Below are 24,481 nucleotides of genomic sequence, written 5' to 3' on the forward strand. Positions count from 1 at the left end.
AGTATTTGATGTCTTTGACCATTGGAACTAATAAAAAAAAAAAACCGCTTCCATAATGACGCAAAATTCAAATCTCACCTGTAGCAGGAGGAGACCACAAACAAACATAGATGATACCTTCGCATATAAGTTTAAGTACATTAAAATTCTCGTTTGAATTATTACCATACTGCTTGCGTAAAATTCACGATCTTCGTAACATCTGGACCGGTTGTATAAATGTTTTTTCTTCTCCAGCCGGATCCTAACTGTGTTTTGCCCGAAGTTCTGAATCTAATGACGTCATCGCCACCGGTAACGGATATTTGGCGGCGAAAAAATGTTGACAAAACTGAGTCATTCGTAGAAAAACTGCAAGAATGTGTAACAATTTTGTCTATGTGTGGCGTACTCGTACACATTGTGTATTGTAGTATCGCTCGATGAATAAATAATTAAGTTAATTAATTTATATAGGTTCAATTAGTGTAAATCATCGTAGGTACACAAATAACCTATAAATACCAGGCCAGTCCTATCGTAATGTAACGTCACCGTCTCACCGATAAAAATTGCTGACTAAGCGTTGCAATGTTACTTGAACCAATGCTTTGCTTACATGATATGGCTAATTTTTTGACAGGTTATGTGTTTCAATGGTGTGGCTATAAAGACCAACGTGGTTTTGTATAATTATGTGGTGCGAAATGTGTCTGATAAAATGCGATTTTGGTCGAACCACTTCATCTGGTAAGTGAAGATGATTACAATTTTTAAAAAATATAACGTACCTGGGTATTCGTTCCTATACTTTTCCGCTTCATTTTATTCTTCGATTTCAAATTTGTTTCGAACGATAATAGATTTTTTTTAAAAATGAGGATGAGGAAGTAAAGATTTCAATGAACTAAAGATAGTCTAGCTGCTAATTTGTACCTATGCTGAGTGCATGAGAAGGCAGAAGGCAGCTGTATCTAGGTTGAATAATTTGTGGTAATGAATAAAATTAGGTACCTCGTATGTGCAAGTACACATTATGGTGTACCTATATGCCTACATTTATCTTATTTATCGTGCGTTTATAGATCTTATTACGAAGTATTCTATACATATGTGTACCTTACCTACCTACAGAGGTAAGTGGAATCGATCAAAATATTACCTATCTGTTTGTGTATCGAGTACTGTTCTGAATATCGTAGGAAATTATGTACCTACCTATGATATTAAATATTAGCACTTGAATATTGGCGAATTGCTCGGAAATTTTGATGATTGAAATATTGTATCTGTTGCTCTCGGCGATGCGAAATTTTCGACTAATAAATGCGTTATATATGTACCTTTTCTATTATATGTGTTATTGTGGCTGACGTATTCGTACGTAACTTCAGTACCTTTCTTACTAGGTACCTAGTACCTACCTACTTACATATTTTGCACAAATTGCTTTTAGGAACAATGTAACGCGGAAATTTTTTTCATCCTGTTTACAAAAACCGAAATGAAAAATATATGACCCTCAGAATCGATTCTTTCTCCTAGAAATGAATGTATTTTTATTCGTGAAGATTATTTGATGACAATTTTTAAAACTTTTATTGTTATACCTAGTTTAGTCATGTTTTTTCAATCAATACCTATTACCTACCGATTTGTTTTCATCATTGATGAGAGAACTTGAGGGGCTTCATGGAAAAGGGGACTTAGTCAATTTTTTTCCATTGATTTTTACAAGTATAAATGATCTTAGAATTTTTTTCTATGAGCAATCATTTTCCAATTCGTTTTTTTTTCATGGAAGACCACTACTATAATGAATATGGTGAAATTAATAAAAAAAAATTGTACATATACGTACATTCTTAGAATTTGTAAAAATCAGAAACACAAGAAATCGACCAAGGCCCCTTTCCCATGGAACCCCTCACTTGTGTCCTTTATGCATTTGGGAAGGGGGGGGGGTCGCAAAAATATTGACTCGAAATCTGAATAATCTCAGCAACAATATTTTGCAAAATAATCTCAAATTACAAAGTAAAACACTTTGGAAAAAAAAACATTATTAGAAAAAAATAATTTAATCTGAATTTTTTAGGTACCTACTCAATTTTTTGTGACTAAAAATACAAAAACAATGTTTTTTATGCTTTCTTTACCCCCTTCCTCCATTTAAAAGTGAGGAGGGATCGAATAACAGTTAACTATTGTCTAAAAAATATTCATAGGTAATGGAAACATTTATTTTTGGAGGACCTTTGTTTGAAAACTTGTTATAAAAGACTTAAAAACCTCATACATCTAAGTCTGGGGAAGTGCGAGATGCCCATGTCGGGTAGAGATTATGTTGAAGGATGCAAAATTTCTCCCAAGTCTTTTTGAGGCGATCTATCAGATTTTATACAATGAGTATTGAGTATCAAAAAAATGAGTAAAATACTGCAAAAAATCCCCAAAAATGTAGAAAAAAATTTGCTGAATTGACACGAAAATAGTTTATTAAAATGAAATATAGGTAAGTAAATTATTAGTCATCAAAACAGCACTAGGTAAATATGAATTCATACAAAAATTGTTAAAAAGCACGAAAAATTGATAAAAATCAAAGTGTCATAAAACATTGCATCAGTTGTATGAATTTAGAAAATGCTAAATTTTCATGAAAATTGTTAATGATGAGTTGATGACGCAAAAATTTATAAAATTGGTAACATAAACGCAGTGAAAAATCAAGAAAAAAGTTGATAAAAATCATAAAAATTGATTTAAAATTTGAAATAGTTGAGAAATATCTCAAAATAATGTGAAATATTTGCTTATTTACTTCATATGATAACATTTGAAAGTGAAGTAAAAACGATCAAATTTTGCAAAAATTGCACCAGAGTAGGTCCATAAAGTACATATATTAAAAAAAATGATAAAATCCACAGCTTTGCAAAAATTGTTGCAAAAATCGTTGTAATAGTTGAAACACTGAAAAAAATGACGAGAATATCTTGTAAAATATTACAAAAATTATGCACATAAAATGCATAGTTATGATTCAAAAAATGGCAAAAAATTATCTATCAAAAAAAGAAAATAATTTACAATGGCAAAAATCACTAAAAATGCACAATGTTCTGTGAAATAAGTATTGCCAAGAATGTACAAAATAAGAACAAAATGGCTTTCCATTCTTAAAGAATTGATGTAAAAATAGCTGAAAGTTGAGGAAAAATAATTGAGAAAAATAAATTAATGAATCAATGATTCCTACAATTACATAATAACAATTTATTTAAAAACAAAAAAACAAAAAAAAAGATGCAAAATTCCCTAAAATTCATGAAAAATTGATTAGAAAATTATCAAAAATAAATTTCAGATGCTAAAGGTTATTAAAAATTCAAATTCGGGTTAAAAATGATGAAAAATTGAAATGTTACCAAACTGACCTTGTAAGCTTAAATTTGGTTTGGACCCTTTCGACCTCCTGAGTCGATTGTTCACAGTTTTGAAATATTCTATAATGTTCTGGAGCCTCCAGTGGATTTTAATTTCTTTATTTTTTCAAAAACAATCATCTGGAGAAAATGTTAGATTTGAACCGGCACAAACAGATTTTCAAAATATCTGCCTATAAGCCCTAAATCGATCGAATGAAATCTGTTTTCACTTAGCTTTACAGCATTTTCGGGAAACTGGAGAAACCAAAAATCCGCTGGAGATTAGAGAATGGCTCGAAAACATCACCAATCGACTCGGGAGGTCGAAAATATAGTTAGAACCAAATTTCAGCTTTCTACATAGGTCGATTTATTAACATTTTAATTTTTTCTCCATTTTTGGCCAAAACTTTAATTAATAAAAATTCGTCAAAAATTGAAAAAATGAATTTCAGTCCCAAAAATTTTGGCTGGTAGTGTACCTATTTTGGGATCCTCTTATTGATTTCTCTGGGTCAGCTTTGAACATTTTTGTGCTGGTTGGGATATTAATTTAGATCGAACAATAATTTTTCTCGCGTGTTTTAAAACTAGGAAATGTGTATTAGGTACATAAAATATTTAAAAAAAATAAATTGGAAAGGTTCAAGGTAGATACTCGTACGATGCACCAGTCGTTGAACTGATTTGCCTTCTGCACTTAATGTAGGTACCTACACTGTACTGACCTGGGATGGATTTCGATGATATTAAATGATTTACGAGTATGAGCTCGACGATAGGTAAATAGTACTTGGACTTCAGCTGGTAGATATGATTTATTGCAAAACTGAATACTAGTTGCATTTATGTCTTAATTCATTAATCGTGTTCGTATAATTTAAACGTTAATCTATGTTGAATTTTTTCCCTCTATCGTAACGATAAACCTTGAATGTTACTTCTTACTTCGGAAAAAGTCTACAGCTCTGCACTCGTAAGTAAGTTTTCACTTAAATTGAAAACACGACCTAACATAGGGTATAGGGAACATCTACAAAGATAGGATTGTTTTTATTTTCTTTCACTACCTACTCCATATTTCCATTGGAAGGCGACATAAAAAAATAAAAATCATAAAATGGACAAATACGTCAGAATACGTACGAAAATTACCCGAATCTGCTATTAGATTTTAACGTCATCGCGAAAACCTACGAGAAATTTTCACCGGCTATTCTTTGAATATGGTACTTGTTATTTCAATAAAACCCATCTAGACGTCTATTTTCCTACACCAAACATCAAAGCAAACCAGTTCTCATCAGTGATACTCAAAGAAGCGTATTGTTTACTTGTGTTGTGACGTTTTATTCTTCATACGTTCGTGAATTAAATATTCATAAGCCTGCCACTTCGGACTGCTACTCGCAGAAGACTCTCAAGATGGTTATTTTCAGACTCTCTGGCTCCGGGGGATGAACTTTGGTAATCCCTATGACAAACTGGGCATCTCTTTTTCTCACCATAATGCAGACCGGTACACTTATGTAGCTTATTATTTGATGATACCTGTGTAGACTTATCTTAAGATTCTTAAGAGTGGGTATGGACAAGTGGAGGAGCAAAACGTGTTCCAAACATGTGCTTCTTGTGCTTACGTTTGCGGTGGCGGATATTTTTTCCTCGATGGTGGGGTGATGAAGAACGACCTTCGTAGGCTGCACTGCACACAGGTAAATGCTCGAAATATAATCAAAGGTTTAACATTCTCGATCATCCATTCATAGACTATTGATGATTGCAGCAGTTTTTGAAATTGTGATCGTGATTTTTGTGTGATCGTCGCGTTTGTAGTTTGATTATTAAATACATTGCGACGGTGTGATTGTTATTTTTATTTCCCACTTTTTTTTTGGTTATTTCGGATTTTATAGTGTATTTTTATTTCGACGTAAGTTATTATTATTTTTTGATCGAATTTATCAATTTTGGGGGTAGATAGGTTTTTTTTTCAGAGAAAAATGTTGGTGTGAAAGTGATATTTTGGAATAGATTTTTGGATACCTACCTAGTTTTGTCTGCTGGTTTACTTTGGTTTATTGATCCTTTGACTGCAGTAGATGTGTGTTTAATTTATTAATACCTAATTGGTGTTACAAATTGAAATCTATCCGCCCATTTTTAATCGTTGACCCTAAATCGCTTCCATTAAGACGTACCTAATCATTAAATACTTCTACTTTCGTTTCGTGCTACGTGCACATGCAGACTCGGAAGTTATCCAAACAAAATTTTGCATATTCTTCACACGAGAACTATTCAATCTAGTTCTACAAAAATTTTATAAAATGTAAAATTATTAGATAATATTGAAAGACTTTCTTGCACTCTCACCGTGTGAAAATTAATTAAATGAGAAGGTACCTATCTAAACATTTTCAGACTCGAACATTGCGAATAAGATCGAATAAAGCGTACTTACCTAAATTCTTTCTTTTTTTTATATTTTTGCAATATTCTACAGCACGTTTTCTAATTAACGAAGAAAAAAATTATCAAACCTTGAACTGTCCAAAGATTTGTAAGACAGTGCACACATACCTATACCATACGCAACAATGCAGATTAAAGTCAATTATTTAGCTATACCTACATATAAAACTGAGCGTGTGTAACAATGGCAAAAAAAACTCGGCGATATGATAAATATGAGGAAATATTTTTTTTAACGTTTTGTCACATAAATGGTACCTACAAAGTACAAACTTGCCAGCAGGATTGCGGAACTTACGTTATTGTTTTTGATTAATTCGTCCGCAGTAATGTTATTGGACTCGAGGCGATCTGAAGATCGACAACTTCGTGTAAATTGAAACACGTTAGTGGCATGTTGGGAAATTTAATTTTACCGTATTATTTTCCAAAGTAGATTTATAGAGATGTGTTTGAAGATGAAGGAGAGAAAGGAGGACCGAAGAAAAAGAATTTGATCGTAAGAGGAAAATCCCTTATGTTGCTGGAAGTTGTCTCGTCGAATTCTTGACTTTTTACACTAATTTTAAATCTCCAAGAGGCGCAAAAAGACGCCGAAAATTGTTGAAAGTTCGTCTTTATTCATCGTATAGTATTTCATCTGCCAGAGTGCTCTAGGGTTATTATCTTCCTGCATCAACAATAAGATATCTAAAGCTGAATTATTTACTAAAAATCTCCAGTTGCAAAAGCTGAAAAATGTGACTGGACAGTGGACAGACGGAATGAGCTGAAATTCGGTATATAGCCAAGCCCAATCCCAACCCCCTCCCTCCCCACCACCATATCAATTCGTGGCAGTTTCAAGCCACTCTGGAGCTTCCAAGAAATTTTTGAATTTTGAATTTGAAATGGGCTAAAATGAAATCCATTCTCATTGAATTAAGTATAAATTTTCAAAATTCTCTTCCACCATTTTAATGTTCTTGGTATCTCAAAATTTTCTCCAGTTTTTATTTTCAAAAAAAAAATTTATGGATATCTGTAAAAATGCCTTTTTTGGGCATGAGGGTTTGGGTCTTCGATTTTATTAATTTTTTTTTGAAAAAAAATTGAATTAAATTTATTGTTTGTATTAACTTAAGGAATTGAAAAAAAATTCTATAAATTATTTTTGCCACCCAGAACAAGCTGCACCTGGGTCCAAGATTATTCTCCCTTTTTAGTTTTTTTTTGTGTTTATAATTACAAGATTAGTACACCCGTAAAGGGGGGGGGGGTTAGATTTGGTTTGTGAGGTTGGTGTTTTTTTATTAGGGAGATGAATTTTTGTATTTCAAAGGGTTCGTCAGGGATAGTAGGTGGGTTTTCTTTTATCTGTAGTGTAAGTCTGTTTTGTTTCAGTTGAGGACAGTTGAAAAGTATGTGTTGAATGGATGTGGGTTTCTTTCTGCAAAATTGGCATGGGGGTTTTGGTTCTTTTTGGTATAGGTGGTTATGTGTAATTTTTGTGTGGCCTATTCTTAGTCTGGTAATGAGGATTTCTTCTTTTCTGTTCAGGTGGCCTGGATTTTTCCAGAGGAGGGTTGTTTTTTTATGTTGGAAAGGTTTTTCGTGCTTAAATTCGTGCAAAAAGTCATCAAGGACACAGTAATGACCAGAGACTTCGAAAAATACTGTTACAAAACTTATAAAAGGCCGTGAATTTTATTTTCTTCAAAAAGCTCCTGAAGTGGTTTCTTTTTCTCAAGAAAAGGCTTAAGGTTATGAAATGTCGAGACGTAATAAATTTCGAGATAATCAAATGTAAGGCGAAGGGGAGGACATCATAGTGATCTGAGACATAAACTTTAAATTTTCTAGCCTCTATGGTGGGGGGGGGGGGGGAATTCAGACAGTTTTTGCATTTTGACATTTTTATGAGAAAAATTTCGGACTTTCCTCAATACATCCAAAATGTTATCCAATTTCCAAAATTTTCCAGTTTTATGGAACATTTTATAATTTTTTCTGTAATATTAATGGTTCTTAATATTACCTATTTGAAGAAAGGGTATTCTTCATTTTTACGTGAGTTGTACTTGGAACTTTTTCCTCACCCTCAACGTATCCAATATTTATTTTGAAAAATAGAAAAGTTGATTTGACAGCATTATGTTGGTACCTATTATAGGTAACTGACCTTTGTAGATACCTACTACCTACTGGGTATATTTCCCAAGCTTTTAAGCACTCTCCTTATCTCCTACCCCTAATTTCTGTATTTTTTATGTTATCAGAAACCTTTTACTTTTTTTGAGTTGTATATTATTTTGAACTTTTTTCAACTTTTCTTAAAATAATAAGTCTAGTTGAATGATCTTCGGTTCATTGTATATTTTTTTTATATCGACCATTTTTTTCCATAGGCGATGGAGAATGTGGATATTGACACGAAATTAGGTTCGATGTCACAGATTCAAGAATTTTTCAAAGATTCGTCGGTTTTTATAACCGGAGCAACCGGTTTCTTGGGCCACGTTTTGCTTTCCAAACTTCTCCGGTGAGTAAACCCTAATCCTTATTCATAATATGTAATAACTATGTAGGTATTTAATAAGTAATTATGTACTTATGTTTCATCGAAAAAAAAACAACCCGTTGATTAATTGCTTAGTCTCGACTTGAAATCTTTGGCGGCAATAGCCTTATCTACTCTTGACTCATTGATAAAAATTTCCTAAATCGGAAAAATCTTCCATTATCCAACTGTACTTCAAGTCTGTACCTACATTTATACGATAAACTAACTCATGATACATTTTTTTAATTCCAGATCATGTCCAGATATAAACAAAATTTACGTCTTACTACGAGAAAAAAGAGGTAAAACGGCGATAGACAGGTTCAAGGAAATGATTGAAGATGAGGTAAGCGGAAGTTCAATCAACATATCTATACCACGTAAACCTGATTTAAATTCATTTTTCACCACCCTCCTCGTGGGTTTTTTCCCTCTCGAGTACGATTGAAAATTTATACAGTTATATTCATCGTCTAAAGAATAATAAAAATCCAATATCGAAATTGAAATACACATTCGTATATCGAATGTATCTCCCGGAATACAAACACCCATATGTATTTTAACAACGATAAAATTTACGATTACTCGGTATGATTTCTCAAGGTAAAATAAAATTAATGAAATCAATTACAAATTCAACGGAGTTACCGAAGAGCACGCAGTATTCGTCTATTTATGAAATATTTTTAACGCTTAACAAGATGCCATTCATCATTCCACATTCGTTTAATATGTTTGTTTTCTCGTACGCAGTACTCGTGTAATGATTTAAATTTTACATACCTACTAGGTATTTTTTTTTTCGAGATGAGTTAAAAATGAAAAGTTGTCATTTTTTTTACACGTGGTGGATTTATTTTGTTGGGGGTAAATAAGCCTATTTTTGTTCAATTTAACTAGATAGGTATCGACGAAGGTTGTTTAGTGTACCCATTATATGATCTCAAATTGAGTTTTTCGTTAATCTACCAATTTCCTTGAAATTTTTTTTTGAAAACTTGAAGATTATTTTGTTATTTGTCAATAGATGGCAGCTTCGAAAAGTGCGCCACAGGGAGATGGGAGGAAATTTATATTATCGACTTAATACGTATTACATACGAATTAGGTATAGACAATATTTCTCGAATTTAAAAATCAAAGAACGTAAAATGATTGCTCATTTTGGAGGGAGAGAGGGAGGGAGGGAGGAGGAAGAGGAGAGGGAGAACGAGCTGGAAAAATTGAAAGATGTAGATGAAAAAATAATGAAATATAGATGATTTTGATTTTGAAGAGTATTTCGAAAATACTAAGAGAAGAGTTGTCAGCTCATCATTTGGACGTTCAAAATTGCGAACTGGTGAACTTGTCACTCAAAATGGCAACTTTAATAGCTAGGTCCACCTCCCCCAGTTGATTCGCTTCGCCCCCTCTTTGCTACGTGCAATTCTGAGACAATTCATTTATTTAAATTGATCGGATTTCCGCGGTTAATGCGCTGAATTATTTAACGTCTTGAACTTGACTGAATTCACATTAAGACAAATAAACATCGAGGAATGCATTACAATTGGCTGTGATGAGTACCTACTTCCGAATTCTTCGCGTATGCAACTACACCATACTCGTACTTTATAGTAAGTACGGTATGCAATTTAATTAAAATGTAAGCAGTGTTGTTAGCCTGATTTTCCTTCATTGAACAAGGGAAAAATAAGACTTATATGTATAGCCTATCATGATTCCGGGATTGGAGGCGGGACCAATCACAAAATTCGTTTTGGGACCCCAGGAGTCCAAACCCATCAATATTTCGCATGGTTTGTTATTTTTTTACTTTTTTTCCGGAACGTAAAATGATCTCAGTCGTAAGGATTACAAAAAATTTTTGCTCAAATTCCGTATTTAAGTTTGGTTTGGCATACAAATTAAATAAGGGTTTGAGTAAAGATGACCTTGGGTCAATATTAGCGACATGATTTTTTTTTACGCCACGATGTGGTCAATTTTGGCATCAACTCGAATTAATTCTATCGTATAGGTATATTCCAAGTAGAAATAACTACGACTCTTTGCTTCACGATAACCTGATGATGAAATACCTTATTTCTAAAACTTAAATTTTTAGGGTCAGGTTTCTTACGTAGGTAGATACTTCGGTGCCTACCTATATACGTAGATTTTGATTTAATAGGCTTACCTAGATACCTACTCGGGCAGTATTTCATATAATTTCGCGTTTAAGTACGAATAAACGCAGGTATATCTACGATAACTCATAATTAAGAGGTATTAAGTTGATTGTTTAACATTTTATGAGCACTTAAGCATGTAAGAGTGAGTGAAATACATATTACATCACTGTAGTGGTCTCGTGTTAACGAGAGATTTAGGTTTAAAAATTTTCAAAATGGGTTCTAGCAACTGGTATTCCACTTTTCCTTTCAGTATGATTTAATTTTGATTTTTTTTATGCCTATACCTATCAAGTATCGAAGGTATAGATAAATAGTTAGGTACCTAATTGTTGAAAAACTCAATTTAAGGAAGTTTTAAAAATGGATCGTGTTATGAACTTAGAAGTGAAGAAATCGACAATGTCAAATGTGTCTCGTCCCCACACCCTGCCACTTATTCTAAGTACAATTGAAGAAATTGGGATGTTTACAGTTGGTGAAATGGCATAACCTCATAAGAAATGATTAAAAAATTGTAAGGCTCTACGGATTGCAAAAACTCTGTTAAACTGATGTAGATACATATCTATAGCTGTCCCATTGTAAAAAAATTAAAACACTTTCATTTCAAATTTACAAAAATGTGTTTGAGAGTGAAAAACAATACCTATCTATACCTTATACCTACGAAAGATCCAAAATTCTTCAAAAAACAAAACTGAAATAATTTAAAGTGATAAAAATACTACAGGATTAGGGTTTTCCCCCAAATTTTAAAAGTTTGATGGGATTAAATATCAGACATAATTTTATAAACACATCAGTATGACAAGAAAGCTAGGGATCTCGTAAAAAAATGGGTAACTTGTTCACCAACATTTACTTAGCTTACTTACATTATTACCAGTAATTTACGAAATAAAAAAATTTTTGTGGGTAGTTTACCAAAAAATACGAGTAAGTAATTATAATTTGCTAAAAATCACCAATAAATTACCAAAAGTTACCAAAAATTACCAGTAATTTATCAACAAAAAATTATCAGTTATGTTCCAGAAAAAAGTTAGGTAGGTGTCAGTAATTTACTAAAAAAAAAATTACCAGTAATTTACCAGAAATTACCTGTAATTGATCAGTTTTATCACAATTTACCAGTAATTTACCTAGCTAGATTTACCAGTAATTCATCAAAAATGACCAGTAATTTACCAAAAATGACCAGTAATTTACCAAAAATGACCAGTAATTTACCAAAAATTACCAGTAATTTACCAAAAATGACCAGTAATTTACCAAAAATGACCAGTAATTTACCAAAAATGACCAGTAATTTACCAAAAATTACCGGTAATTTACCAAAGTTACAATTTATATCTAAATCAACTTTTTAGTGACTTGAACTGTCAGAAATTGGTTATTTTTTCCAAAGTTTTTTAGAAATTTTATGTAATGTAAAGATGAAGAATTTATCGCAAATTTTTTCAAGTCCTTGACAGTAAGGCGAAACATGTTGTAAAATTAGATATCAAGTACCCACCAGTCTACTATAAAAATTGAAAATATCTAAACCAAATTTTTCAAGTTTTTAGTACCTATACGTAACAAAGATTGCGGACGCAAATGTTGAACAGACCCTCAGCATAAAAATCAAAATCTAAGTCAATATGATTCAACAAATTCACATTTAAAGTTAGGTAGGTACTTGGAAAATTAAATACAGTACAAAATACAGTTAAGTACAATAAGTAAGTTGATCACAGAAAAAAAAACGTGTACAATGAAATTTTTAATTTAACATTAAAAATTTAATAAAAAACAAAACAATAACAAAAACAACAAAAATCAGAAAAACTTTCATTTTTTGATGAAATAATAACAGAGAAATTGAAAAAAGCAATACCCACCTAACTTATTGAAATGAAATTAGACTGACGAAGAGGAGTTCATTTCTCTAGAGCTGGTACTTAAAGAATAAGTAAGGTAAGTGCAGCTATTAATTACGCCACGTTGGCAATTACGCCACTACCGCAGTTCTCATAGTAAACGGGTAGATGGCGCCGTGTGACGATTTTTAGGTGATTGTACTGTTAAAGCCAAGGTAGGAAAACCAAAAATATCCCCGGACCGGATAATTTTCCGATCTGTGGCTCGCTTTTTTGTAAATTTGATGCAAAAAAAAAACGTCATGTTAAATTGACCACAGTTTGGAAACGTGCTGTAATTTGTAATAAGGTCGAAAAAAATTTTTGAAGATATGTTTCCTGTAGTAAATTTAATGACGATTTCAATACGATAAACAGTTTTTTGTCATTTCTCAATGTAAGTATCGAAATGTTGAAAAATATACAAAAGTACCAATGTTGAAAATTACGCCACTTCAACAAAACTCTTTCAGGACTTTCAAATATTTGACCAAAATGCTAAAAAATCATTTTTAGCGATGTTTTTATCAATAATTTTAAATAATTTTTTTTGGTGGTGGGGGGGAGAGTGGCGGAATTACCTGCATATGTTGATGAATACACCACTTTGGTGAATAATTTTCAGAAATGGAGGGGTGGGATGGGGGGAGGGGTAATGGAAAACATTTTTTTTAGGGAAAGGTAGCCAATAAGATGCCCAAAATGCCAAATGATTTTTACCAATGTTTTCATAGATTTTAAATAGTTTTTTGGGGTGGTGGCGTAATTACCTGCACCTGTTGATAATTACGCCACTTTTGTAAAAAATTTTCAGGAGGAGATTGGCGGTATTGGGGGAGGGGTAAGAAAAAAAAAATTTTCGTGAAAGGTAGCTAATAAGATGTACTTTGAGGTGGTTCATTCACATTTTTGCCAAAGATGCATTTTAACCCCACTAAATGACCTCAAACCTTAGGGTGGCGTAATTACCTGCACTTACCTTAGTCCTATGCCCTATCAATGTATTTTCGTCTTCCCCTCTCTTCCAAGTTCCAATCCAGTCATGATCCATTTTTAAACTTCTACCTACTAACGTTCAAAATTATAAGAAAAACTGAAACTGAAAGTACGTAGAAAAAACAAAACTAGTTTATATTTATTTATCGTAACGGACATTTCGTAATTTTCAATCGTACCGATCATAAACTTATGAATTTTCCTTTCTTCAAATTGCAAATATGTGTACATCAGGGTGGAAGTGGAAGCGAGAGGGTGCGCTGTCGTCGACTTTAATATTGTAGTTAACTTTGAACCGATGTAAAAGCTATGTAAATACACACAAATAATCACGAATCAATTATACCCACAGGTCTTTCAAGTAATAAAATCGGAATGCCCGGATATTCTATCGAAGGTGACACCTATTGTTGGAGATTGCATAAAACCTGGTTTAGGATTAAGCGAAGTCGATAGAGAATTGATTAAAAAAGAAGTCAACGTCGTTTTCCATGTGGCAGCCACCGTCCGATTCGATGCTCCTTTACGTCAAGCGGTCAATATGAATATACGATCGACCAGCGATCTCTTGGATTTGGCTGTAGATATGAAAAATTTAAAGGTAAGGTTTCATCGGTTCCATCTTATAGGTATGCATGATTTATAAAAATGCCCAAGGGATAAATAAGGTGCCGATTGCGATGCGGAACAGTGGAAAGATAGCCGACTGACAGCTATTAGTTATCTATGAGTTTTTTAATGCTCGTCGGTCGTCGCTGATCAATCCCTATTTATTTTCAGCTAGGTAAAGTCAAAACAATAAATAATATTTGAACTCGATAAAGAGTTCGATCGTTGGCTTCTTGGATTCAAAACTGCGTGTGTGTATAAAGATTTAATGCTTCAAGCGGTTTTTTCTTCTTTTTTTACCGGCTCGCATTGAACTAAACAAAGATTAGTGTAGGTAATGCAAGTTCATTATTATTATTAAGAATAGCCAACATATTTGCGTGTCTGGTTCTAGTCTAGGGTTCATCTCATCTAGCTCGATGGTGTTACATAAGTAATTCAATTATAGTTTCATTGTACTGGGGGCGGAAATGTTGGTATAAAATCAGATAAATTGATTGTTTTAATTAAGCCTGCTGATGTACTAGTTATAGGTACCTAGATAATAAAAAAAAAATGGTTTAATTGGGATCGATTTTTTTCCCCCATTCGTTCCCAAATACATAATTATCTACTTATTCGATGCGATGAGGATCGCTTCCCAATAAACAGAACAAAAATCAATGTCGTAAATGATATAGAAATGCAAGAATACCTACTCGTACCTACGTCTACATATTTATTGTGTAGTTTGCCTCGTGACGTTTTGTTTTAGCGATGAGGATGTTTACCTGTGGAAGCTGAAAGAGAGTCGAGGTTCATTTTATTTATACCTACGTTTTTTTTTTCTTGCGGAACTCTTGGTATAGCGTATCCGTAGCTTCTTATGGTGCAGATACGTGTGTGTACTTTTTATGAGCTTGATTGAATGTACAAACACACGAGGTAGTCTGACCTTCAGGTATTGCTTTTTTTTTGGCCAATTGATAACGAAAGTGTCGTGTAACAATAATATACTCGTGGATTAATAATGAGCATGGGTTGGATTTAAAATCTGGTTTTAGTAATACCTAGTTACTGAAGTATTCGATTGCATTAGATTGGTTCATTCTTAGGTACTTATTCTAATCCAGGAATGGGTGAGAATAGACAAAAGCGAGCAGGAGAGAGAGGCGATGATGTAGAATTCACAATTTAGGAACATCAATCATTGAAGCAATCATATATAGAGTATATATTTTTTCAAATTGAAAACCATAAAATAATAACCTAACATGTTTCAGAAATTGATATTTTAATATTAATTTTTTGGGAGTAGGTGAAGAATAGATGAGGGAGATCATTTCATACAAAGAAAAAATCCTCAAAAAAGTTTTCAAGGCTTAAGTGTGAAAATACAACTCCTATTTGAATACTTACAAATTAAAAACTGAATCCAAGTTCATTATTCCAAAGTCTGAAATACGAGTAATTAGTATCTCTATTAGGTAGCCAGATGTATTTCTCATCAGATGTAAGTATTTATTTCGTTAAGAGCATTTGAGTCGACGATCGCCATTTCTTTTTTCTCATAAAAATGCATAAAAATTTTTATTTTTGCATATTTATTTGAAACTAGATACTGTTGGGAGAAAATAATTTTATTTTTAGGTAATTATTTTGCACGAAAAAGAGAGAAATGGTACTTACAGTAATACAAGATTACGCACGTGCAACAGGATGTCCGACAAGTGTAATTTTTATCACTTTTTTTGAAATTAACTCGTAAATCTTATTTTTGCAAGTTGATTAAAATGCAATTTTTGAGATATATATTTTTAAAATTTGACGAAAATAATCACAGTTTGAATTTAATTAAGTATTTACAGGTACGTTGAAAAATATCAATTTTCAAGATCATAAAAATATCATGGAATAAATTTTCCTGAATTTTAACTAGGTACTTAATGTGCATTTGCATGTGCATGCGTTGTCACAAAAAGGTATCCAGCTATATCTCAATGACAGTTTTTCTGTCATTGAGTACCTACCTAGTACCTACCTATCGTGTTTTCATGGTGCATATTTTGAAAATTTGTATTTATTGCTTTATTCAACATTATAGTAGAGTTATACTTATTGGTAGATGAAGTTAGGAGTAATAACCAAACATTCTGAATTTAAACCATTTCGAAGCAGCATGTCTGGAATTTTAGTTGCCTACACATTTACTTACTTACACTGAGGCCATGTTGAATGTTATTCAAAGTATTTCTTTTTTCAATATTGCGTGAAATTTGTATTATAGATACACGCATTTTTCCTTTTTTCTTTTTTTTTTTTGTTGGAAAACATTGAAATGGACCATATTTAAAATACCTATGTAGGTGTTTTCTTGAAACATTTTTCGACCATTCCAACGTGGTTAGTTTAATATAATACTTTTTTCAGAGGTAAAAATTAGGCTTACCATCGGAATGTAGGTGGATATAGGAGGCACCTAACTGTCTTTCAACATGCATGTAACGTTTACTTGAAAAACGTCATGCATTCGAAAATAGTTTCGAAAATTCATCGATTAGTAGATTAGAAATGAGTACCTACTTAGGTATTTTTTGAGTTGGATATTTTTGATTCTCTTGAATATCCCATTTCAAAAAAGTGATTTTATATACGAAGTACAAGCGTAAAAATGTTGTAATTTGATGTCGATAAAAATATTTGGGAAATTTTGCTCGAGTTAGGTATGTTTATAATATTTGATTAATACGTGGGTACATTACATTGGTTCTGCCATCTTCATGATGGGAGGGGGGGGGGTGAAAAAGAAATATCGTTGATACGTGGATGGGAAATTTAAAAAAATGAAAAATAGATAGTTATAGATACTTACTTACTGCAAATAAGAACCTATGTCACATACTTACAATACTCACAGTTATTAAGCACATTCTGATCATTTTTTTTTTCAATGTGGGAGAGAGAGATAGAGAAGGTAAATTGTCATTCATGTGGTTGGTTTTTCATGTTGGTACCTATTCAAATGTTGTAAATTTTTTATTTGTGTAAAAACTTCGACTCTTGTGGTAAAATCTAGTCGTATAATTACGTAAGTATAGGGTATCAATCGGAAATTTCAGCGACGGAAATTATTTGTCACCAAATGTGATGAGGTTTGAAATAATTTTGTGGGCTAGAAAATAATGACTACTCATCTGACTGACGGAGCAATTTTGAAACTGGACTAGAAACCCCGATAGAGTACCAGTAGTACATATGTATGTATTTGAAAATACATCCACAAAAAACATTTTAAATGTTGAACTTCCTTTGAAAATTTTTGGCAGATTTAAAAAAATTCAAATTTGGCTGAAATCTTATGAAGAATGAAAATTTGATTTCGAGGTAGGAAACTGAACGATTTATACCCTTTTTTGACCACCTGAATCGATTGGTGATTGTTTGAAACTATTCTTCAGCCTATGGCAAAAGTCCATTTTTTGGTTTTTTAAAAAATTTCGTTAACGCAGAAAAAAATACAAAAAATTGCAATCGAACTTCATGAAAAAAAATTGCGAAACGAAACATTCCAATTGAAATTCAATCTTTGGCAATTTCAGCAAAAAACACAACTTTTTGAAAATTAATCGGCGAAAAAGTGAGATTATTTCGCAACGTTTTGGTAAAACAGCGAGACTTTTTTTATTGCAATTTAGGGGAAATGGTCAATTTTTTTGAAACTTTTTGCAAAAAAGTAACAATTTTAAGAATTTTTTAAAAGCATAAAACGAAACTTTGTGGAATTTTTAACAAATGGCGAGAATTTACTGTTCTTCGCTGAATGCGAAACCATGACAATTTCAGGTAAAGGCAAAGTTTTTTAGACATTTTTGGCAAAATCTCGAAATTTTTTAGCAATATTTAGCAAAAAAAAAAAAATGAGACATTGTCAATTTACGAAAGAAAATGACAATTTTTCGCAACTTCAGGTAAAAAAGAGAGTTTTTAGCAAAACAGTGAGAATTTTTGAAATTCAAGACTTTTTGCAATTTTTAGCAGAAAACGAGAGTTGGACAATTTCAATTTTTGCAATTTTGTTTCTTTTAAATAGGTACCTAACTTTAGTAGGTAACTGGAATTTTGAAAAAATTGGTCTGCTGCTGATAATGACTAGTTCAAAAAAATCACGTTATCAAATTGAAAAATTAAGCTTGAACATAAATGTCGAATCTTTATATGCAACATTGTTAAAAACATAAAAACAGACTCATCGTCATAATTTCAAAGAATCCCTCTGCCCAATTTCTGCGTCATTATGTAATAAAATAATTACAATTCAAACATGAAAGAAAATTCCGGCGTGCGTGAGAAACTCCAATATCAAATTAATTACGTGTCCAGGTTCAATTCGCGGAAATCTACATTCACCAAGTACATATACCAAGGATTAACGATCCTAAACATTACAAAAAACTTACATCAGGTACAATGTACCTATCTACATTATCTACAAATACCGCGCGAACATGTCACATGTCTTTATATGGTCTGGTAATGGTATTACATATTCGATTACCTACCCCAGGGGCAAAGGAAGAGTACTTTTTTATGGGTGAGTAATGAGTATAGTTGTTGTTATATGTAGAAGGAAGTTTTCTGGAAAATTTTTTCAGATGTTGATATTCTTACTTATTTGTGGTCAATTTTTGTTTCCATTACGAGTGCATTACGACTCACTACGTAAGCCCTAACATGTTTTGTGTCGTGTGTGGCATGTGGTATTAAGTGGCCTCTTTCGTACAGACGTACAGACGATTAATTACGCCCATTGGATGCTGAGTCAATGTCACGAGGTCGTCGTACGTTGTGTTGTCGGGCAGAGTGAAGTTACCTATGGTAACTAATTGCACATAAAAGTGGACTCGTGTGCAATTCTAGAATATAATATGATATAGCATGGCACACCACAAAGTCTTCAAACTACCTATACCTGAACCTGAATTTATATTGGACCAGGTGTGCGTGTTTATGGAAAAATACCGAATATTTTTTTCAGATACCGGATTTACATTTTGTTTAGTTTGACCTAAGAAAAATTGTATATCTACCTATCATAAAGGATAAAAATTAATGTAATGGAAAAAACAAACTATAAATTTTTTTAATTGCGTAAGTCGATTCAGCTAATGAATTAGCCTATACCAGGTATTTGAGGAATAAAAAGTACAGGCACTTCCCTATAAAATTCATAAAAAATTACCAGTGAAGGAACATCACAAAGAATTTTCAGCTGCTTATTAAAAATTATTCTCACGCGGTTAAGTTTTAAAGAAAATAATTTGGGAGTTTAAAAACCTAGCAATTAAGACTTGAAGAGCTCGAGAATTTGAACTTCAATTGAGATTATAGTTCAACTAAAGTAATCAAAGTTTGAAAAGTTTGAATTTGAATTTTTGAGAGCAAAGTTCTGCTCCTTTTGATAAGTAGAAGTGCACAAAAGTTGAAAGCTATACGGTTTAAAAACCTGAGAAAATTTTAACGGTGGAATTTTTCTATATCTTTGAGAGCCAATTTTCAAAATTGGCTCTCACTCCAACACTTTTTGAGGGCAGGAAAGGTTCTCACATTTTGTAAAAATTCAAAAAGAAATTGGTAAAATGGCATTTGAAGGTGATAAATTCAAATGATGGATTTATTTTTTCAATCCAATCTCTCTGGTCACCCTCCCCTCGCCACCATAAGCTTCTTTAAAGTCTTAGATTAAGCGACTTTTTCGGGGGGGGGGAAATAAGACCTTTTATAAAGTTTCAACACCGTTAAAAGTTCCCAATTTTGAGAAAGGAAATTCATTTAAAAAATTGAGTGAAATTGAAAGGCTCGACTTCATCATGTTTGATTCGTCGAGTTGATTCGAATAAACGTTATTGTTATTTTACGTCTTTACATCCGATGATCCGAGTGAGAATTATTTTTTTTTCAATTTCCTGCTAAAGCATAAGAATCATGTTAAGCTATCTTGTAACTACATAATACAGATAGGTATCGCGATTATGACGTCAAATGCATTTCCTTCGCAGTAGTGGAAATATTCAATTAACATCAGTTTTAATTATTTGTGAAAATATTTTCGACGCTAAAACATCCTTTTTTGATGTAAATATGCTGATGATACAGTCAAGTATATTACGATCAAATGTACGAGTAGTAGGTAAATTTTTTCTATGCCGCCAAGGTTACAATTTTTTAAATTGCGGTACCTATGTCGAAACTGACCTTTTTTTCAAAGATTGTGGTACCTTAATTTTCATAGGATAGATGCCAGATCATATGAATACGATTTAGAAGTACCTACCTTGCTGTAGCTACCCACATGCCTAACTTCATTCGTACTATTTGTTTATCTTCGTAATAACAAATAAGTCTGGCCGAATTATAAACCGGACTACTTATTATACTTCGGATCATTGCAATCCTTGAAATTTAAAAATCACAATTACCAAAGAAATTTTTTTCGACGGTTTTTTTGATTGAGGTGGATATAAAATATGTACCTATTAATTTCATTACATAGGTACAAATAGGTACCTACGTGTGAATGTATTGCTTGAATAAGAGAGTAAGTACCTAGTGTTAAGAAACAAATTAACACCGTTGGTGGTTAATATTGTTATCGTATTTTTATTTTGGGCAAATTATGTAGGTATTCGTTATTTTTTCTTGTTTTTTGGGAATTACCATACTAGAACAAAGAATGCTGAAGTTATTTCGTTTGAAATGACGTATGTTGGTACCTCTACCTATTGTCATGAAAAGAAAATTGTCCAAATTGCAAATTTCTCAGTAGTTTCAAGTGTCATTTTCTATGTATGTAAATCAAGTTTTCCAACTTATGACGCTAAAAGCGAATTTGAAACATCGAATGTGTGAGTTTCGTTTTAAGTATGTATCTTCACGACTTGAATGGTTTTGAAGAAGACACGAGTAGATATATTTTACAACTTGCTGTCAAGGAAGGCATCCCAAGTGGGATACATTTTTTGAATCAGGTAAAACTACGAGTAGATCGAAAAGAGTAACATCAACCAAAATTTCAGGCGCTGAAGCGGAGATTTCGATTTTTTGGTGAGTTTTTTTTAAATCAAATTTTGACCAAAAATGGAGAAAAATCAAAATTTCTTAAAACGTTGTTGGAAACTCCAAAACAGCTTGAAAACACCTCTAGTTGATTCAGAATGTTGAAATTTATAATGTAAAGTAAATTTTAGTTTTCCGATTTCATTTGGGTAAAATTTTATGGAAAGTTGAACTTTCAAAAATTTTACTGCTGAAGGCTTCAAAACAGCTTGAAACGGTTCGAAACGGGCATATACAATTTGGGCACAAGATAAGCAAGCACACCAGGGGGTCAGTAATGACACATACAAACTGGGCACATAAGAAAAAAAGAACGAAAGGAACACATACAAATTGGGCACATTAGAATGAGCGAACGAAATCGAAAGGAACACATCAAATTGGGCACATTAGAAAAAATGAACGAAATCGAAAAGAAGCCATACTATTTCGACACACTAGAAAATAATCAAATAGGTAAAATAGATAGGACATGTATCCACACATATGTTCTCGATAGATTTCATCCAAGATGTACAATTGTACATATGTAGGTACTCATCAACAAAGTAGGTACCTCTGCTAATTCATGTACTTACAAATACTTACAAGGAAGGTGCCCCTGGTGACATTCACCGATTTCAACGATTTTTGCACCATTGAATAGAGGACATCGGACATAGCCTAACCCCAAATTTTCAGTTGCTGAAGTAGATATTTCAGTAATCCCAGGGGATTTTTCGATTTTCACATGGCAATTTTGAAAAATTGCCCAGAAATCGTCGGCCCAGGTCGCATACCAAATCCTCTCGTATTATTTGGGCATTTTAATACATATCTATCATGAGACTAGCCCGTGGTGAAATTTTCAGCTGCTGAAGTTGATATTTTTTGACCAATTTTTATTTCAAAATATGCAATGTGAAAATCGAAAAATCGCCCTGCACGGCCAAAATATCAACTTCAGCAGCAACAAATTTCACTGTGGGTTAGTGTCATCAATCATCATAATGTATTAAAATTCCCAAATAATATGGAAGTTTTCGATATGCGACCTGCGCCGGCTATTTTTGATCAATTTTTCAAAATTGCTACTCGGATTTATACTTACGAGATGTGAAAAATCGAAAAATCGCTCTCAAAAATCGTAATATCAACTTCAGCACCTGAAAATTAATTGTGGTTAGGCTAAATTTGATGTCCTCTATCTAATGGTGCAAGAATCTTTGAAATCGGTGAATGTCACCTGGGGCACCTCCCTTGTTAGGTACATAAAATTAAACTTACATCCATCCCTATTATCCGTATTAGAGTACTGTACCTAAACTAGGTACCTACTTGCGTATTTATGCGCAAGTTAGGTGTGACAAATTTTTTATATTCAAGTTTTTAAATAAAAGTTTTAAATGCGAGGTTCATTCTTTCCTGTGTGCCCAGTTTGTATGTGCTCTTTTCGTTCTTTTTTTCTAGTGTGCCCAGTTTGTATGTGCCCAATTTGTATGTGTCATTAGAGGGCGATTTCTAGCAGTGTGCCCAGTTTGTATGCCAGGAGTGAGAATGTGCCCAAATTGTATATGCCCTTCGAAACTGGTTTCATTTGATTTGGCAGGTCAGCAATAGGGGGTATACTAAATTACAGCTTTCAAGGTCAATCTGGTAAAATTTTGATTTTTTTCTCATTTTTAGCTCAAATCTAATTTCAAAAATTCACCGAAAATCGAAATAATTTATGTTTTTTTAGCACTTGAAATTTTGGTTGGTGATGTATTTCTACATATCCATTCAATCAAGTTTTGCTAGTTTAAAAAATTGTTGTACCAGTTGGATATATCTTGATTAGTTGCAGCTACCTCACCTATACTGGCTATACTCAACTCATTTTAAAAGTTGTGAAATTAACGTACACTGAACTCCAATACCTATTGGTAGTTTTCCATCTGTATACTCGTACACAATTACACATGTCGAAAAACAATGATTAATTCTTACTCAGATGAATTTCCTACGTTATTTCCAAATTCTTCAATCAAGGAGTTTTTTTCCTTCCTATTTTCTTCGTCAAATATGATCTGCGGTAATCCCTAACAAGACAAGAGTTAACAATCAGCGAACATAAAGAAGGAATCTCGTGTATATACATATGTAAAAACGATAAAATATCTAATTATCTAGTTGGTACATACGTTGAAAATAAATATCTATACCCGTATTTAGACGTCTAATCAATTGTCGATGAGTCATACTTATTGTTAGATACATAGAATTTCAAAACGTTATTACATTAAGTTGATGCTGCTGAAAAGTTCGTTTACACCTTTCTTGAAAATTTTATATCAAAATTCATAGAAAATGATCTCATCTGTATAACTTATTATAGTGGGGTGGGATTACTGAAAAAAGGAGTAAGCGTAAAAAAAAATCATCTTTCACTGTATGTTTGTTTGAATTGAAAATTCACTCAAAAAATATAATACTTAACAAAGTAAACATTTTAAGAAAATAAAGGGCAACCTCAAGTTCAGATTTAATCTGATAATTTATTAGATGAAAAAATATTGAGTTGGAGGGGAAAGGGGTGAATGTATCCTGTTTTTTGATATTGGTCTCAAATCGTATTTATTGTGTTCCTAGGTAAAATATGACAATGAAAGATGGAATATTGCACCAATAAAATACAGTAACTTACGTATTGATATTATCTACGTAATCAAGTATCGTGTAGGATTTAGGTACATGTAGGTAAATATATACGAACTTTCGCGGTCAAGGTCACTGACCGGTTTACACAATGTTATATCATACGCAGACGATCAATTAGGTAGTCCAACAGAGATTTTGTTCAGGTATCCTGAATAGGTAGAGGTAAACATTAAACAATATTCGTAAATAAATATGGTACATACATACATATACATTTTGGAGAATAATTCGATGAAATTGAAATTTATCCAACTATTGTCAAGGTTATGAAGAGAATAATTCGTTCATTATGAAAATGAAAAATATAGTACCAACCTTGGAATATGTTGCTATACTTATGTCTACTCGGACTGCGAATATTCAGTTCAGAGCAGATAATTTTTTTTTTAAACTCCTCCTACTATTAATTTCATAGGTATCTACTCTACATACGCAATCATTATCAAAAAATCTTAAAATTAAATTACTTATTTTTGTTTTTAAGCAATAATTATACTTACCTACGTAGGTACCTACGTAGGTACCTACGTATGTATGAAAAAGTGCAAGTTTCATAGCCTTGAATTTCGCGGAGGTATCAACTTTATTTCCCTT

At 32.5% G+C, this 24,481-nt stretch overlaps 1 protein-coding gene across 3 annotated transcripts in view; it reads left to right on the forward strand.

Annotated features, from left to right (window-relative positions):
* The first annotated feature begins 595 nt into the window (after positions 1–595).
* Positions 596–24,481, forward strand: part of LOC135844717 (fatty acyl-CoA reductase wat-like) — a 33,909-nt gene continuing 10,023 nt past the window's right edge. Inside the window, exons 1-4 of one of the 3 annotated variants that reach the window (XM_065363038.1) lie at positions 596–729; positions 8,273–8,406; positions 8,680–8,773; positions 13,860–14,108. In XM_065363038.1, coding sequence (XP_065219110.1) covers positions 8,276–8,406; positions 8,680–8,773; positions 13,860–14,108 — 474 coding nt within the window. In that variant the 5' untranslated portion in view covers positions 596–729; positions 8,273–8,275. The other 2 variants (XM_065363036.1, XM_065363037.1) reach the window with 2 other exon arrangements.

The sequence above is a fragment of the Planococcus citri genome, chromosome 4, assembly GCF_950023065.1.
Source record: "Planococcus citri chromosome 4, ihPlaCitr1.1, whole genome shotgun sequence".
NCBI lineage: Eukaryota > Metazoa > Arthropoda > Insecta > Hemiptera > Pseudococcidae > Planococcus > Planococcus citri.